This window comes from Limulus polyphemus, unplaced genomic scaffold (assembly GCF_000517525.1).
Source record: "Limulus polyphemus unplaced genomic scaffold, Limulus_polyphemus-2.1.2 Scaffold2468, whole genome shotgun sequence".
Lineage (NCBI taxonomy): Eukaryota > Metazoa > Arthropoda > Merostomata > Xiphosura > Limulidae > Limulus > Limulus polyphemus.
This window is the reverse complement of record NW_013668078.1, coordinates 51,461-71,277: the sequence shown is the minus strand read 5'-3', so window position 1 is coordinate 71,277 and position 19,817 is coordinate 51,461. Positions and strand designations below refer to the sequence as shown.

The following is a 19,817-nucleotide window of genomic DNA, read 5'->3' as shown; positions in this document are numbered from 1 at the left end:
TTTTCAACTTCACAGACGGAGAAGGACCTCTCCCCCTCTAAAAACTCTCCAATATCAATTCATTTAAACCATCCCTTCTTTTTTTTCAAAATCTTTGATTCGCCCCTGTTAGTAAGTCAGTAATGAGAAATATTCAAATGAGACAAGTATACATTGAGTTTGAATGGAGTTTTGTAGAACTCGAAATAATAAAGCTTATAAACACAGTTTTCAACCAAACCCTTTATTACGTCTCATACGTAATGTAAAGCATCTGTAAAAACCTGGTATTGTTAAACTCGAAAAACAATACCAGGTTTTTACAGATGCTTTACATTACGTATGAGACGTAATAATGGGTTTGGTTGAAAACTGTGTTTATAAGCTTTATTAAGACATTGAGTTATGCCCGTCTCGTTTTCAAACTAGCAATAAGAAAACCCAATGACTACTGTATTTTGCTACCATCGAGAACACCTTTTGCCTGTTATAATCAGGATCTTGAAGTGACAAGAATCAAGTTATATCAGGAGCTGTTCATTGATGGGTGGAAAGTTTGATAGTAATATCAATGAAAATGGCTGTGATGGGATTTAAATCGATCATATATTTTGGAAGAAGATATCCTTTATAGCTATCTTCCATATTTTATACATTACAGGTATTCCACACCACCCAAAAATACGAGCATAACTGATCTCCAAAATAAATTAAATATAATATTTTTTACCATTTGCACCTCTATTTTCTCTTTATTTGTATTTAATGTTTCACTGTACCTACGATTCTGTGTTTTACTTTGTAAAGAAGTCCGGACTTCTTGGACCATCCCTTACTATCTTAACAGACCTTCACTGTTTGCATATACTGTGGATACATTTAGTAACTAACCATACATTTTTAAGAGAACAGGCGTTGCCTAGTGACTAACGTGAATCTAAAAATTCGTGGTCCGTTGCCACAATAAAAAAAAAAAAGAGTTCCGCAATATGGAGCTGTTTGTGCGTGCGCTGTAAGAGTAACAGTGAAATCAGACAAGAGAAACCCAGGAGTTGGTCGGTTGGCTACCTGTATATCAGTTCAAAATTAGGAACGCTATGTGCAGATAGCTGTTTTTAGCTTTGCGCGAAATAATAAAACAAATAAATTAAATACTTATCATAGATATATTGAAGAATTAATCACAAATTTATCATGTATATATTAAATAATTAACTAAACATTTGCCCTGAAGATGTTGAATAATTAACCACACGTTTATCACATATGGATTGAATGACGGACTACAAGTTTAACGTGGGTATATTAATTAATTAACTTTTGAATAATTAATGTTTAATTACTTTAATGTTAGCTAAGAAAAACTTAAGATTTTTACTAGTATTAGAGTGTTTTTTATAATTTGGTTTCAGTTGAGAGTTACTTTTTTACTAAACACTCTACTTAATTGTGCTGTCTCTTCCACCAACAGTAAATAATGTTCACTCTTTTTAATCGTGCTGTCTCTTCCACCAACAGTAAATAATGTTTACTCTTTTTAATCGTGCTGTCTCTTCCACCAACAGTAAATAATTTTCACTCTTCTTAATTGTGCTGTCTCTTCCATCAACAGTAAATAATTTTCACTCTTCTTAATTGTGCTGTCTCTTCCACCAACAGTAAATAATTTTCACTCTTCTTAATCGTGCTGTCTCTGCCCCCCAGTGGCACAGCGGTATGTCTGCGGACTTACAACGCTAGAAACCGGGTTTCGATACCCGTGGTGGGCAGAGCACAGATAGCCCTTGTGTAGCTTTGTGCATAATTAAAAACAGGCAATCAAACAAACAAGTGCTGTCTCTTTCACCAACTGTAAATGATTTTTCACTCTTATTAATCGTGCTGTCTCTTTCACCAACAGTAAATAATTTTCACTCTTTTTAATCGTGCTGTCTCTTCCATCAACAGTAAATAATTTCCACTGTAAAAATTATTGGCATCGTGAACCAACGAAGGCTACAGCTGACCTTCATGTTACCTAGTAATTACACAAATACGTCATACTGGTAGAAGCTCCAGGGCATTTCTATACTCACAAGCTGTATTAATGTTCTCGCAGCCAGTAAGGCTGACGCTGGTCAGTGACTGACCAGTGTCCACCTGTAGCCACATCATCGTTGAATGAAGAGCGGCATGACTTTAATAGTGGAGGCCTAACTAACAATGGTAATGTTGTGTTCCAGTGAAGGACGATCAGTTTTCAGACAAAAGAAGGCCTGTTTGTTTAATAACCGATAATGACTTAGAACCGTTTAAATGACATCTCTGGGATTTGATCAGGACTCGAAAGAAGCAAACTTTCCCACAGGTTGGCGGTGTTAGTCCAATATAACATCATCAAGACAAACCGTAAATTGTAAGCCGTGGGGAAAAGTACGCTGAGGAGGCCGCTTCTACTGTTTCATTGCCCCTCATCAGGGCTAGCAATGACGACGTTAATGGTTACACTGTTGTAAAACTCCGACTACCGTCTTGCAAGCCGACTCGGTTACTGCACAAAGTCACTGACACACTTTTGTGAAAACTGTAATGTCGGAAGAGAGAAGAGAAAAAACGTGATTATAAAAATTCACCGGTAGGAAGAAACCAATCAAAAATTGATATATTCAGTACATAGGACTAACATAATTCGTGGACAAATATAACCGGCATTACTAAGCTGTTGGTAATTAAACATTAACCTCGTGGTATGACTATGTACCGAAGGTTTTAAATATTAGTACACAGTTTTATGTTCTTTTTTTAGACGCAATATGTTACAATTAAACTGTAATACATAATTATATGAGCACTAGTAAAGTAACCATGTATTCAATCAATCATGGTGTCTTCTTCAATTCTGAAGGTCGACGCTGTTGTTCTTTCTTGCTCTTTATTCTTCGTTGTCTGCACCAAATTTTCCAGTCAAAGTTCTAATTTCTAATCAATTTTCTAACGTTATCGAGCGAAATGAGTCTTCATCTGCCTCTCGCTCTTCCCTCGGTTTTACCTTCTAGAATCTCTAACGGTCTTCCCTCAGATCTAATTACATAAAGTATTGAATCTCCCGTTTCCTACATCTATCCAGTACGTCCTGCTTAGTTTATCTTTCTATGTAACTGCTAATCATCTCCAAAACACCTTGTCCCAAATGCTTACAACTGTCCGAACCTAACTGACCATACGCACAAGTTTAATAGTTTCTTCTTCAGTTCTAGTTTGACATTCCTCCTGAACAATTGTTTGAGACTGAGAAATATGTTTTAAACACTAGTAGACAGGTTTAGGCCAGACACAAAATGTTGTAGTTAAGTTTTAAACAAACTACACAAGTTTGTCTAGACTAGACAGAAAATACTATTATGGTATTCCAATATGCCTCAAATGGTGTAAGTTACAACGAAATTATGCAGATTTTATCTTCCATGTGTTGAAAACAGTAGAAATGCTTTGAGTTTATTGATCATTGGGTAATCTAAACATAAAGATAGTACAAAAACTTGCATTTTTTTCACGTTGCTTTAATTAAGTAACTATCGTTGTTTTTTGAATAATACATTTACCTATTCGTGATTTCTATATGTGTTCTGTTTCATTCTTAATAACAAATAACTTATCCATCTCCTAAAAACTTCTTAATCCCTACCCTGGCTGAATAGATTTTATTACCAACACTGCCATGGTTGAATAGACTTTATTATTAACACTGCCATGGTTGAATAGACTTCATTATTAACACTGCCATGGTTGAATAGACTTCATTATTAACACTACTCTGGCTGAATATACTTTATTACCAACACTACCATGGTTGAATAGACTTTATTATTAACACTATCCTGGCTGAATAGACTTTATTACCAACACTGCCATGGTTGAATAGACTTCATTATTAACACTGCCATGGTTGAATAGACTTTATTACCAACACTACCCTGGCTGAATAGATTTATTATTAACACTACCCTGGCTGAATAGATTTATTACCAACACTACCCTGGCTGAATATACTTTATTACCAACACTACCCTGGCTGGATAGTCTTTATTACTAACACCACCTTGGCTATTTTTGAAAGGCGAGTATTTTAATGCGTTATGTCATAAAGATACACGTGGAAACACAGTTGTATGTAACATATCTATCGAACTGTGGTGTTATATCTTCTAATAATTATTCTTTGGTATAAAAAAATAAATAACATGTATTATCTGCCAAGGAAATATTCAATCTAAACTCATTTTAGTTGGTTAGTTTTAAATAGTTTGTAACTTCACTAACTTCTTACAGCACTTTAGATTCTTCTGTCGTTCTATTGGGCGTAGAAAGCTTATTAAGAGGTTTTTCTGGATGTGATTGGTGAACCTTCGTTCTGTAACTCCGCCTTCTTGAAAGTCAAAGGGAATGCGTAAGTCGAGGGTGGACAGAGCAGAGCTGTGACCGCTGATTGGGTATATAACAACCTACAGTGAAATACATAAGATATTCGTTCATTCCGGTCTCAGCTTCAGATAACTATAGTATTTCTGGATGATGCAGAAAGAGATGTTGCCTTTCTCCTACCCCCTACACTGGCCCGCGTGCTTCAACGTGACGTCCGCTTCCCCGCTAACCAACGTCAGACCGCTGGTGTTTGTGAACGTTCCTGAGATCGGCCTCGGTAAACCCCAGGATAAAAAGCCTTCCTTTACTATAGAATCCATTCTGGGACTGGATAGTGGCAAGCCGCAGTCCTTAGCCGTTCCAACTTATACGATACCGGCGAAACAGCGGGAAACGCCTTGTTCCAGAAATATCAAAGCTGTTAGCGTGAAAACGTCCAAACCTAGTAAGTTAATGATTGTCTCAAAGTTATAGGTTAGATATAATAGTGCTATCTCAGTACTAATTATACTTCGAGTTTGATAGCAGCCTCTCTCTGTATGACAGTCAGTGGTTTGACAAATATAAGTATTTCTACTATATGAAACCAGTCTCTTGGCCAGTTATATAATCAACTGGCCATTTGAGGGAGGGATTTTCAATTATATGAGAAGCTGTATCGAAATGATGAAACTTCGTAGTGTTAGTGCCTACTATATATGACGTTCACATCTTTAGTAAAGGTGTTGTGCCTGGCAGTTATTTTGATGTAAAATTAATTGATTCGAAGTAAATAATTAACCATCAAAGGTGTTCGAAGATTAAGCAATCTCCCTTCACCCTGTAAAGGTTTGGTGTATAAAACAATTTTATTTGTTCTTGCTAAGACAGATAAAGGTGGTGGGCAGACAGCTGGACGGCCCCATTCTACTTAAATAACCAGTTACAATGACCGATCACGTCACATTCACGTGACACTGGTTAAAACCTTCGTACTAAAACTGATGACAACTAGTGTTTTGTTTTTACTCTCACGTGGGGTTCTTTCGTTTGGCGCGTGACATGTGACGTTCCATAAATCGGGATTTACCGCTGTATGGTTGTATGCATTGTAACCCAAAACAAAGTAGATATTGTTCTAAGACGAAGCAAATGAATTAATGTGGGCTTTGTTGTTGAATTGTATTAATTATACATAAGGTGAGTAGCCAAGCTTTAAATTTTAATACGGATGTGGAGTAGTTAAATTGATTGTAGAATATAATCCATATGTTGTGACTTTTAGGTGATGCTGGTGACCAATCGAAACCGAGAGCAGCGATACAGGGAGGAGAAAGCGAGTGTAAGACAAGTCCGGCTAAGGCCAAGCGGATACGGACAATCTTCACCGCCGAGCAGCTGAATCGCCTCGAAGCCGAGTTCTTGCAGCAACAGTATATGGTCGGTCGGGAGAGGTCGCATCTGGCATCGGAACTCAACCTGAAAGAGGCCCAGGTTAAGGTGTGGTTTCAGAACAGACGGATCAAATGGAGAAAACAGCACTATGATGGTCAACTACGAAAAGAAACGAGGCTTGATCACGACACCGAGAACTTGTTGACACCAGAAAACACCAAAAACGTGTAAAGACACCCAGCGGAAGTATATCTAGTCGGAAAGTGCTATGTCCAGTTCTGGTCAGCAGAATTCTTAGCATATCTATAACATCATTACAAGTTCTAGGCTTTCTTAGAGAATAGATAAGGAGGAGGAAACCCTTCCGAACAACTTATAGAAGATATGCATTGTTTCAAAAGTCGGAATGAGTTATCCACATTTAAATCATTTTAATACTTAAGTTGTTATATCTCTGCAGTATGTGAGAATAGTGGTAAAGCTGGGGTATAGGTCGGTGGTAACATCCCTAATACCTTAAGTAGTAACATCTCTAATGGTACAAGTCAGTAATGGTATATCTAGGCTACACGTTGGTGGTAACATCTCGAAATGACAAAAGTCAGTAATGGTATATCTAGGCTACACGTTGGTGGTAACATCTCGAAATGACAAAAGTCAGTAATGGTATATCTAGGGTACATGGTGGTAACATCTCAAAATGACAAAAGTCAGTAATGGTATAACTTCGGGTACACGTTGGTGGTAACATCTCGAAATGACAAAAGTCAGTAATGGTATATCTAGGCTACACGTTGGTGGTAACATCTCAAAATGACAAAAGTCAGTAATGGTATATCTAGGGTACACGTTGGTGGTAACATCTCAAAATGACAAAAGTCAGTAATGGTATATCTAGGGTACACGTTGGTGGTAACATCGCTAATAATACATGTCAATATTTGTATCTCGGCTACATGTGAGTTGTGATAACTCTAATAATACATGTCAGACTGATATTGTTAAAACTTGTTAATAACCTGTGTATAGTTTTTAGCTTCTTTTGACAGTTAAATCACTTAAGGAAGGCTTTATATATAGTGCAAAAGACAGTAATTCTAAGATGTGTAATTGATATTATTTCTTATATTATTGAATGAAATATCTTGGCTGTTTTGATGTAGGTTTTGTGAATAAAGCTTATATTATTACCATATGTAGTGCCTGTAAGTTTTGAATATGGTTAATGAACATTGTACAGGAATATCTTCCAGCAGATTGAATAACTTCTAAATAACACCCAGACTGGCAAAACACTCAGTTAAAACTGATTTAAGACATGTAGGGTTAAGTTTATACAAGATTGGGTAAACATGTTTAAAACTGTTTTGAAACGTTGTTTAAACAAGACTTGGGTGACCTGCTGGTAAAACACAAAACCTCAAAAAGTGATGATTTATCAGCGCTTATATTACGACAATATATACACACGTCCGTCTGAACTTCTTTATTATACTAACTAGAGTTCAATGTAAGTACTATTATGAGCATGTTTATAATAAGACAAATATACATTCGTCCGTATGAATTATACAAACTAGGGTTCAGTGTAAGTACAATTATCGGCATTTAATCAGAAAACTGTTTGTGAGAATGCCATAAAAGTAAAATAAACAACAGAGCCACTATATGTAAATTTCATTGAGCTGGTGGTGCTTTAGTTTTTAATATTTTTTACTTTACAAGCCTATCTTCTTTTCGTTCGGTGAAGCGACAGCAGCTCAGGTGTACTGTTCGCTGGCCGTGGTTTGTAGAATAACAGCTCAATGTTTTATAGAAATCACAAATTGGATTATTATAACTAACAGACCTTGTGGTTCATTAACTTTTGACACTAACATCACGATTCAGTTGGTTTAACGATACCCAGTTTACTCATTATTAACAGTCGTTTACACTATCAGTGATTCACTAATCACAGAAACTCGGGGATAGGCAACAAGACACTAGAGGTCTCTGGAACGATAAACTTCTCAGTAGGTTAGGCTTTATGTTGTAATAAATATTCCAATGATAAGGTACAGTTTTAATCACTAAAGGGCCAGGCAAGACTACTTGATTCGGTTATTTTCATATTTTAGAAACTAGTAAGGTATGCCTGACTTATTTATTAGTTGTATTTTTAACGTCGCGAATGACAAGTTTGTAGAAACCAGAATAGTTAAAAAATTGTAACGTTTTGTTAATTGTATCCAAAGGTGGAAACTCGTGTGTTTTGGTAATATTAGCCATGATATAATATATTACATTAAATTTTTTATATAGTAACTACATTGGCCAAATGTGATAAGCATGGTACTTGAAGTGTTACATGTGACAATTCTAATTTGGTGCTTAGTATTATCGTTAAGCAGAACCAACCACGGCCAAAAACACCGTTAATAGCAACGGTATCCAACTGATTACCTAGAGCAGAGTACTATTTTCCTGTTACTATTTATTATTAATTGTTAAAATTTTAGCAGCTCTTATAATGGTAGAGTTTTCGCTTTGATGGACCTGTATCTATAGTAAGATGACGTTACGGCTCTTATAGAGAGGACTTTTTCGGGTTATCCTATTTGAGAAACAGGTTAGAGAAGTCCATCAAAACCAGAACTCTACTTAGCCAAATTTTTCAATGTAGTTTGGCTTCAACAAGCAACTCAGGCAGTTTTTATGCTCACAATATGAGCTCTCGGACTTAAGAATGCTAAAAGTTTAATTAATAATTAAATCATACGTGGCTTAGTTAATATTGTACAGACATGAATCGCTAATTTGTTAGGTCATGCTAGTACTTGTATCTAACCAATGAACAACTCAGATGAACCTATACTTCCAGAAACTTGAATCAATAATAATGAAATTTGTTTCTTGTTGTATTTCAGCAAAGAAATGTATATATTCTTCTCTATCAAGATAGCTGACATATTATTATCAGTTTATATAGTTAGTTTAAATCACTACAGTTTATTAGAAGAACGTTTTCATTCTTTAAATAACTAGGGATATCACGTATTAGATAATCATTAGCATTGTACATCATTAACTATGAATATCGCAGTACAATCAACCATAAACATCATATATTAGTTATTCAACATAACTAGGTTTAAGATCCATGTACTAAATGAAAAACATTTCTCGTTAAAAATCTTTTTGTTTTTAATTCTCGTCAGATTTGTACGATTTTAGAAATATTTTAGTGCACAGTGACGAGAAAGCTGTTTCTTATCTTAACTGTACGAGGGTTAAAGATTATTGATACCATGTAATTAAAGTTTTTGTTTGGGAGAATCGTTGTCTTCAACGAACCTTAATTTAAATCGGCTAGAACGAGGTATGGATATACAAGGTTTTGTAAGTAATGAAGCATTTCGTTTTTTTTTTTTTTTTAGTTTCATTAATATTTTTGGTTAAAACTCTTGATATTATTCTGTAATTATTATCACTAATTTTTACACTTACAAAAAGGATTTTGCAATGCGTTAGAACCAACCTAAACCTCGTGATATGTTATTATTGAGTTTACAGGGAGGGTGCCTAACTGATGGGTGAATATATTCTAATCATTGGAGATTTTAGTTTTCTTGGGTATTAACTTATAGCACTTACATATGGATAATAGTTTGTAACATAGACTTAGCTTGGTTAATTTATAAGTTACTCTTTAGCCTGAACCTGCTTACTAGTAAATGTTTGTATTAAGTATGTGCTACAACATGCTGCCATGAGCTTGTAAAAAGCCGCCGTTACGTAAGTATAATATGTCCTCAACTGTCACAACTTGTTTCTCTCCAACTACGTTAATTGGTTTAATAAATCATCATGATTTTCTTTGTGGATTTTCTCGATGTCTCAGGTGTGAGAGCAGTAAAAGAGACACTGTACAGGTGACTGCTCCACGTGCCTGGAAGCTACACTGGGGTCCGGGTGGGACACAAATAGCTGTATTTTACAGCACCCACGAGAAGGTGCCCACTGAATGCTACAAGCCTTTCTAGTAACAGCGGACCACCAAGTTAGAACTGTCCGAAACATAGAAACTTTTATCGCTATCGACCTTTCGGCTAATTGCGGACCACCAAGCTAGAATTGTCCGAAACACAGCAACTCTTATCGTTATCAAAGGGTCTCCAATTATACCATCTTATTGCTCATAATTTACAGGCCATTAGCCCTCATTATTATCGAAATTGGGCAGCTTTTAGAGGCAGTGTAAGTAGTTTCACTGGATGGTTGACCACACTGTTTCCTTGTAAAACGTCACCATCAGTTAAAGAAATAAGTTGTAATTTTCTTTTGGTCAAACAACCACTAGAACAGATGGTGTTCTACATTCAGATAATTCCCTTGTAAAAATAACAAAATAAAAACCTGTTTCACGAACTGTGGAAATACTTTCATTGCTGAATTCTTTGTTTATAGGACTTATAATTTGTTACACGAAACTGTTGATAGACGTCAATTACTGGATCCTTCCGTCACTAATCTGAGAGATTCTCTAAATTATTCCCCGAAACTTTTAATAGACGTTAATTGTTTGATTATTCCTACTGTTCTATAGGATTCAACAGCTTGTTTAATGGAACTATTGAAATACAGTCACTGATGAATACTCCTGTCTTTATCCAGTAGGACACAGAAACCAATATAAAAAACAGTGTTTGTAAGAATATCCATGATTTTTGTGTCTTATTTTCAGAATTAAGTTAATTCATGGTATTCTTTTCATCATTGAGAGTTTTCGTGAATCCTACAAGAGAAAATGTATTTAATCTCAATCATACTTGTACAGACTTCAGGTTAAAAACCTTATCAATTTTGGTTAATGGAGTGATATTTATTCATATGAAGATGGTTACGTGTATCATCAGAGTACGTAAGTTAACTAACCATAGTGGACACCATCAAATATCGTTCTCGCCTTACTCAACAAGCAAGATCGCAGATCAAGCTTGAAATAACTTTTGGAGGCTGTATTGCTGGCACACTATTCAAGATCAAAATACCTATTTACTATCAAACACGGAAATAAAATGACCACAAGCAAACTTTTCTACAAATTTGTAATGTGAGCCATGAAGCCCATGATGCATGAACTACAGTTCTGAAGTTTTCAACAATGAAAACGCCGGCATTGCCATTCCGTACACTTACACACAACAAATCAGTTTAAAGTGGTTGGCAAATACTTTAAACCACATCATTATTCTATAAAATACTTGGAAAAACTTTATATATATATACTTATAACTAATTACTGAGGACGAAAACTTATTTTTCACAAGTTTATAGAGAAGGTTATTTAAATTGTGATGATTTTTATATCGAAGGAAAACGGACGGAGTTATTCTATTCAAAGAACACTCGCGCCAACGATCATGTTCCTTTAAAGATACCGAATTGAACCCTGATCATGGCCAAGTTTTAGCATGTGAACAAAACGAAGCGAAAAAAGATAAAAAATTCCTTTATATTCAGAAGTATAAACAAAAGATTAATAAGCACCTAGAAATGTCTTTTAATTTGTTTAATGGACTAATTAAAATCTAAATTTCTGATTTCTAAATACTTTTATATGCGTGTTTATTGTTGCTTTAAGATTGACTTGATTAACTCGTTGAGATTCTCAATCTTAACGGTAATAGCAGATGAAATTAAATTTTTAGTCTTATTTTTGGAATATCTCCTTTAAATAGATTTCCAATTAGATTCCTATTTACTAAGTCTAAAGCCCAATTTCACTGTTTAATCTTTTATTACCAAATTTATCAAAAGTTAATTTTTGCTGTCTCATGTCTTATTAACCTCTGTAAACAAAGTCATTAATACTGTACACTGCCCCCCAGTGGTACAGCGGCATGTCTGCGGACTTACAACGCTAGAATCCGGGTTTCGACACTCGTGGTGGGCAAAGCACACATAGCCCATTGTGTTGCTTTGTGCTTAACTTCAAAACAAACAGTACTGTACACTATATTAGTTAAGATAATGAAATTAGTAGCGCACCATCCGATGACAATTATGCTCCAACCGATAGACTAATAAAATACTTATTTATCAACGACTATAGACTAATTATTTCATAATTGAACACAATTTATCTTAAACGTATTTTACAAAACCTGATCATTAAATTGTATTAGAAGTCAACATAATTAAAAACACCTTTAATAGAGTTCGAAACAATTATTTAACCCAACAAAACCCGCAAATTATTGTACAGTGATAGAGACATAGCTTAACAATGGAATTTTGATCAGTATATATAATCTTAGAAAGGTTCAGTCACACTTTTAGTGGCCTACTGGAGAAACTATTTCAACAAGTCTGAAGATATGAAACAGAAACGCTAAAGGTCAAACAATTTTACATCCCGTAGAAACATATTTAAAGTTTGTTACCCAGAAAGTATATGGTACTCCTGTAGTAGCCTGCTTAAATAAGTAATTCAAATAAGTTTTATTTTGACATCGCGTTACAGAAGTTGTTTTTTTTTAGTACAAACCTACGCAGTAGGGTACCTGTGATCTTGTTACTGTGGGGAATCGAACCCCAAATTTTATCGTTATAGGTCGGTAAACTTAACGCCGATCCTTCGTGATATTGTTACAAGAGTTCAAATAACCAAAACATTTTCCTCGTTTAGAGTTTAGAGCTGTCGCTCGGCTAGAAACGAAAACATAAGACATAAAAATAAAGTTAGTAAGACATAAGAATGTTTCTTCTGTGACTAACAGTCGGTCTTGATTTAAACCAATTTCCTCTTTCTTCTTTCCTTGTGGGGGTATCGCATATAAGTGAACACAAATAAAACATGTCTATATTACAATAGACCTAGATATAATTTAAATACATATAATCTGGTCTTCCATAACAAACAAAGAAAAATCCATGCAAGAGAAAATAAGTTGTATTATGGATAACCTCGAAGTTGGTGAAGTTTGGTTTGTTTGTAATTATGCACAAAGCTACACAATGTTATAGCACTTACATATGGATAATAGTTTGTAACATAGACTTGGCTTGGTAAATTTATAAGTTACTCTTTAGCCTGAACCTGCTTACTAGTAAATGTTTGTATTAAGTATGTGCTACAACATGTTGCCATGAGCTTGTAAAAAGCCGCCGTTACGTAAGTATAATATGCCCTCAACTGTCACAACTTGTTTCTCTCCAACTACGTTAATTGGAAAAGTATACAATGTCAAATGAAGGGGATTGCCAAGAAGGCCTTTTGCTAAAAACTGTATGTTTCTGTATTACATTTGTTAAGTTTAAATACGTTTCTTATGTTAGTGTCTTTTTTAAGGCCTATTTAATTCTCGAAATATCATTGATGAAAACAGATTGTTCATACAGAAAAACTGCAAAGACAATACATTCAATCTGCAATTCTAAAGTGAAATTTCACAAAATAGGCTACCAAAAACGTTACTAAAATTAAAATATAACATGAATTTTGGATTTATCACTTTTTTATTTTCGTACGTCATTATTTTTGTATGCGGTTTTCATCAAATTTTCAATTAAGAAATTTTTCCATTGTCTGTTCAGGTAGTATCAAGCTCACAATTAATTTTGTAAAGTATTTTATTTTCTGTTAAAATATCTAACCAAACTCCAACTTACCTGTGAAGTGACCATGGGTACACAATAACAACAACAGATGGCATTTGAGTTATGGAATTTGCAGGTAGGCAAATTTGAAATAATTAACGTGAAACGTTGAAAGAGAAAATAGCCGTTAGGAAACAGTGACGGAAAATATTTCCGAAAGTACCAACGTCTTTTGCGCTTTCTGTATGACGGCTTGGAGATAAAATGCTGTTGAATTTTTCAAACAAGCAACTTGGCGTTTAGCCTAAATAGGCTAATTTTTATCCAACTAAGCCATTGTCTTGTAACAAATCGTATGTTAAATAAGACGTTAATTCTAACTTCAGGACTGTTGAAAATCACCACGTCAACTCCTTAATAATATTAATAGTTATATTTTGTAATACATCTGACTGATTAGATCTTAAGCTTAGATCTATCACAATTAGATAACGGAATACATGTAGACTTAGAGTTAGACAGCATACTGAAGATTTATGGAACTCGCAAGATTTTACTGATTTTTTTCCGGTTGCTTATTAAACTTTAAAGCTTTTGGGTTTAACGTTAGTCCTAGTTCAATTAGACGTGAGCCTACGTTGCTATAATTATACTTATACTGTTATTGCACAAGTTAAATATGACACTGATAGGGATTAACAATGGAAATTAAATTTATTTATGAAGGTTTTACTTAGTCATAGATGAAGGAATAAAAGGAATGGACCCAAACTGCCCCTTCTCCATAAATTTCAATGGGTTTACAATTTGAGTTTTTGACCCAAAAATAATGATTCATCATAAACAGATAAAGATTATACAGTTAATTTGGTGATTGGAGATAGAGATTAAAAAAAAAGATAAGTTAAAAATGATTATTTTCACATTAATATTCCTGTATTTTTCCCTGATTTCATCATACCTTGGTACTGTATCAAAGTGGACCCAAATAACCCAATTGTATATTTATACCAACTCACGTAGCGAAATGTTGTCTTATTTATTAAATCTTAAAAAAAAACAAAAACAACTTTAATTTGTTTATAACCAACATCTCAATGTCGTGTGTGTAGATGTGTCAGTTACTCAGATAATCTTTCGTAACAATGTAGGCCATTATTTGTGGAAAATTCATGTAAACTTGGCAGCTTATAAAATCTTCCGAAAAAGAATAAAGAATACAAGTAATAAGATAAGATGGAGCACTTCTTTGATGGATAGGTAGTGGTTTCAATGTGCACTTAATAAAGTTCATTATTTGTTAAAATTGAATTGTTTACTTTGGTAAGAGGATTAGGTGAAATGACTGTAGAAAAGTTAGAGCTACGAAATAATGGTTTGCTCCAGAGATAGATATTAGAGGAGTTAGTTGCACACTGTGTAGATGCTTTTTTCAAAATAAATTTAAATAGCGAAGATTCAACTAACAAATAATATTGTTGTAAAAAATGCTCAAAGGCTCTATATTAAGATTTTGGAATTTTAGTTTCAGTTTACAGACATTTGGCGTAAGAAAAGTGTTTTTCCTTTGTGTAATCTTAACAGCAAGGAGAAGATAGGATCAAATGTTTCACGTCTTTGGATTAGTAATGTTGACTTTATACCTTTCATTTACAACTCTGATATTTGAGTTGTTTCGCTAATGGAAGTGTGCCAACATTCATCAGAAAACTGAATTGGTTTGTTGTACTCTTCAAAATAAAATCTTGGTAAAACTTAATAAATACTGTTTGTAATGTAAGCCTAATTGAAAGATGCTCATTTCTATTTTATGGTGGTTATAGTAAGTTAATCCCAGTATGACTTCTACCACATCAAAGATGGATGATTCTGATGCTGTACAATACTTGTCACAACACGTAATGGATGAAAAACAAATTGTTACACAAGCAGTTACTCATAAAGCTATTCTTGGTAAGTAGATTCAACTTTATATAAATACTATACATGTGTTATTTAAAACATGGTAATCATTCTAACATAGGTGAGGCCTTAACCTCTAGATATCATTGAGGGACACTTCTGTCATCATCACTGCACAACTTAATTTATTATAGCAATATCCTCTGGGCAGAACAGGTATTATTCATTGAAAAATAACAAAGGAAGAGATGCAGCTAGAATGAAATCAAATTAGTGGCCTTCTTGACCATGTGTTATGCGAACACCTACAAATATGCAGAATAACTAATAAATTCTATACAGCAAACTCTTTAATATTATAAGATAGAAAGGCATGGTATATTTATATATGACAATGTATTACATTTTCAACCCCTTTTGTTGGATATTAATACAACTTTAAAATCTCTTAATTTCTTTAAAAAACAAAGTGTTTCGTTTTTTTATGTAAAACGGTTTTTACTTTTAGTTCAGTAATTACAAAATTCCTTTTGCAAAGGATCAATTTTAATATTTTTATGTAAAGGGTTACATTATAAATTTTCTTACTGTAGAATTAGGTGAACAATTGCACAACGAAGCATTGGAATCTCTTCAGTTGGAAAAACAACATGCTGTGAAGGAAACAGAAAAACGAGTGTGGGAAGAAGCTTATGTAATAAAACAAAAGGCTGTGGAACAAGCTCTTCAGGAACTTCATGATAAGCACAGTCAAGCTGTCCTGGAACTAAAAAAATTGCATGAAAAAGTCTTAAAAGTCAGTTTTTAATAGCAGTTACTTCTTAAGTCTAAGTTCTGAATACCCTTATTATAAACTAGGTTATATGTCTGTTCATTTGTTCAGGGGCTTATACTAATGGATGTTTCGTGTTTTTTTTTTTCTTTAAATGAGAACAATTGTTATGCTTAACAGAGAAGTACTTTTGGTTTTTGTTGTATTCTGTTCATTACTAAAGGTAATTTTTCTTATCTGGTTATAAAATTTGACTAGATATGGGTTTAATCATATATTCATGAATAAAGGAGTAATTGTTTTGGTTGATGATTACCACGATGTGGTACAGTATTAAAACTAATTCAACTCTCCAAGAGATACAAAATATTGTTGCGTCAGCGAGGTCACATGACTAGTTTCACGCCACGTTTCTAGAACTATCCTGTACCTTGGCGAATGCTCTAGCATTTACTAGATATAGGGTAGTCTGGTTTATAAAAGAGGGTGACAACGTGACGGGAAGAATATGTGTGTGTAGGTAGTGAGTAATTGATCTGCAGTGAGAAAGTATCGTTGAAGTTAACGTTCGTTATAGCGTTTGTTTTAGCGTGATTGTTGAAATCAAGTGTATCGTGAAGTTATATTCAGGAAGAATAAACCAGTTTTATTAAGTAAGGACTTGTGTCGCTAAAGTTTCGTCGGAACGAAGTTACGGAAAGTTCATTAACAAACGGAGACGTAACACTATTATATAAACAAAAACAGGAATGAAATCAAAATTGGCGACCAAACTGGTAGCTGCACTTATAGCACTGATAAGAATTTTACAGCAAATATTCATTCATTAGTTAGCCAGGCTGCGAATTTTTTCAACTTGAGGCATGATGGTGGATAAAACAAAATACGCGGCCTTACGTCACACATTCAATCCTTTTTTGGCACAATCTTTTTTTCACGCCTAAAGTGTTTTTGATTAGATATCATGCGTTTTTCTCAGTACACATCAGCAAGGCACAGAAAGTAAGAAAGTGATACTCGATAGTGACCAACAGTAGCTTTACGATCGCAACCCTATTATTCGGAACAGATCAAAGTTTTACAGTACCAACTAGATTCTTTAAAATATATGCTGGTAGTTTTCTCTCTCTAAAAAAGTGTTAATAACTTTCTTTATAGTAACGCCATGGAATATAGATTAATAGCTTCTTGTCATTACCCGTATGTTCTTGATACAGCCGTATCAAGCATCACTATTTAAGCTAATTGCTTAAGCTAATATCACGTGAAGCTAAACGCTCTTCAATTAGGATAATTTAATAAAATTTAGCAAATTTGTGCTCAAAAGTTGGCAAGGAATAATAAACGTCTACCGGTATAATTCTTTTGAAAACATGAGCTACAAACTGCTAATCTAGTTTGCTTGGCCTAACCAATACTTATGTATCTACCCGTAAGTGCTTTCACCCTATAGTTTTGCTGCTATAAATCAGGCATCTTTAATTCGAATGACAAAAAAACTAAAAACGGTTCACTTTTACTCTTACGTAAAGCTGTAGTAAAAATTTTAAATCAATAGTCCTGTGACTTTTTACGTTGATGGGCTCAAATATTTGGTCAAAATTGAGCGGTTTTTGTTGAATAACTTAGCACATGTTATTTGTATTTTAACTAGATTTGACAACTAATTGTGGGTTGTAAAGATCTATCAGTGTACCAAATTTGAAAATAAAATCCATAAAAATTAACTATGTTTTTCTATCAAATAAAGTTTGGTACTTTCGATGCGAAGAAAAAAAAAAAGAGGAAGAACTTTAATCAGATTTTATATCTTGTGTATTTCTTAATGGATTGCATTGAAATTTGGTATGTGAAGTAAGAGTCCAATAGAGCACATCCACTGAAAATATGTGATAGTTTGGTTTACCACAGTCCGATTTACAGAAGGTGGAATATTGCTAAAGTATCACTTCTGTTGATAACACACAGTGTGTCCTGCAGGTTATTTTGTCCGCACTACCGTGTGTCTTGATATCTAAATGTGAATTTCTGTTAAAAATATTTAATAAATATGGAACACTTGAGGGTATGGAAGTAATTTGATTAAAATACTTTTTCAATTAGTTCTATCGATATTTACAACACTGATAACCTCCGATTCATAGTGGTTTTAAAATTTGTAACTGTACAGTATTACAACTTTCTTGTTAGTACTGATTACAGTAACTTACACAGAAGCTAGTGAAATCTAGGCTGAAAAAGAATCAAATACTCTATGATATAATAATCTTTTCCTGAATACTGTAATCTCCGCCTTTTTGGTGCTAACACATAATCAGAGGCATTCCTGGGGGAACAAGCTCAGGAGGGGATCCCAAATTGCATTTTCTATGATACATTTCTAGTCATACTAGGTTAACACATATATATGCAAATTATGCCTTAACTTAGGGCCCTCAGCAGAATTGGGGGCCCCATGTAAGATCAGCCTTCTCTCCCCCTCCCCCCACCTTCCTCAAGCCTTTTGTGAAATGATGTTCTTGATCTTACACAAACATTTTAAATGGCTGCCCAGACTATGCAATAGTTTTGAATGGTATTTGAATTACAGTGACTTTAAAGGGAATATTTTGTAAATTTTAGAATGAAGTTCATTGTACACAAGTCACAGTAAAAAAATGGGCAGAAGAACAATTGCAGATGGAGCAAGAGGCAGCAGTTAAAGCCCTGAAGCAGACTGTATATGAAATCCATAAGAACTTATACAAAGCAGTTGAAGAGACAATAAGTAACATCAGAAAAGAAGAAAGATGCCTTGCAGGAAAGAAAATTGAGAGAATGAAAAAGTGATTTATATTTATCTTAGAGTCTTGTTTAGTGAGGAACCTACTGAATTGACTAATTAATTCAAAAATACACTAACAGCAACCTTAACAGTAGGTAAGTTCTGATTTTAGTGCTTACATCATTCAATCCCCAGAGTATCGGATCATCATCAGGTAAGACAATGACTTGATACTATGGGTCCAAATGATGTAATCATTAAAATCAGACTTGCCTTCTGTAAAAGTTGCTGTTACTGTATTTGTAAATTAATTATCTTAAGTTCTGTTATTGTGTGATATAGAGTACCCTTATATGTTCTGTATTTTATTTGTTGATATAAAAGTTGTATTTTGATCTATAATACTGGAGTTCATTTATTACATATTAAATATTTGCAGTAGTATAAACAATTGATAGTTAAGTTAGTATTGTTTTCAAGCATAAGGTTGATAAAGATTGTGTTTGATGTATGTTTTGTTTCTTTATGATGTGTCTGTTTTCTAATATTTGTTAATTTTTCTTTGAGATGTGACTGTTTTACTAGTTGTTAGTTTTTAAATGTGACTGTTTTTTTACTAGTTGTTAGTTTTTCTTTGATATGTGACTGTTTTTTACTAGTATTTAGTTTTTCTTTGAGATGTGACTGTTTTTACTAGTTGTTAGCCTTTCTTTGAGATGTGACTGTTTTTACTAGTTGTTAGTCTTTCTTTGAGATGTGACTGTTTTTACTAGTTGTTAGTCTTTCTTTGAGATGTGAATGTTTTTACTAGTATTTAGTTTTCTTTGAGATGTGATTGTTTTTACTAGTTATTAGTCTTTCTTTGAGATGTGAATGTTTTTTACCAGTTGTTAGTTTTTCTTTGAGATGTGAATGTTTTTACTAGTATTTAGTTTTCTTTGAGATGTGATTGTTTTTACTAGTTGTTAGTTTTTCTTTGAGATGTGAATGTTTTTACTAGTATTTAGTTTTCTTTGAGATGTGATTGTTTTTACTAGTTGT

The 19,817-nt window shown here is 33.9% G+C and overlaps 1 protein-coding gene across 1 annotated transcript; it reads left to right on the top strand.

Moving 5' to 3' along the window:
- Positions 1-4,530: 4,530 nt before the first annotated feature.
- LOC106467045 (ventral anterior homeobox 1a-like) lies at positions 4,531-6,249 on the top strand. The gene is made up of 2 exons (XM_022395146.1): positions 4,531-4,825; positions 5,645-6,249. Exons 1-2 carry the CDS (start codon positions 4,531-4,533, stop codon positions 5,983-5,985), a joined length of 636 nt encoding a protein of 211 aa, XP_022250854.1. The 3' UTR covers positions 5,986-6,249.
- The last annotated feature ends 13,568 nt before the right edge of the window (positions 6,250-19,817 follow it).

What these genes read in the sequence shown, in the direction of transcription:
- LOC106467045 (XM_022395146.1), top strand. Translation starts at nt 4,531, where the DNA reads ATGCAGAAAGAGATGTTGCCTTTCTCCTACCCCCTACACTGGCCCGCG. An exon ending in CGTGAAAACGTCCAAACCTA is followed by an intron (nt 4,826 to 5,644) that starts GTAAGTTAATGA and finishes TGTGACTTTTAG; the next exon opens with GTGATGCTGGTGACCAATCG.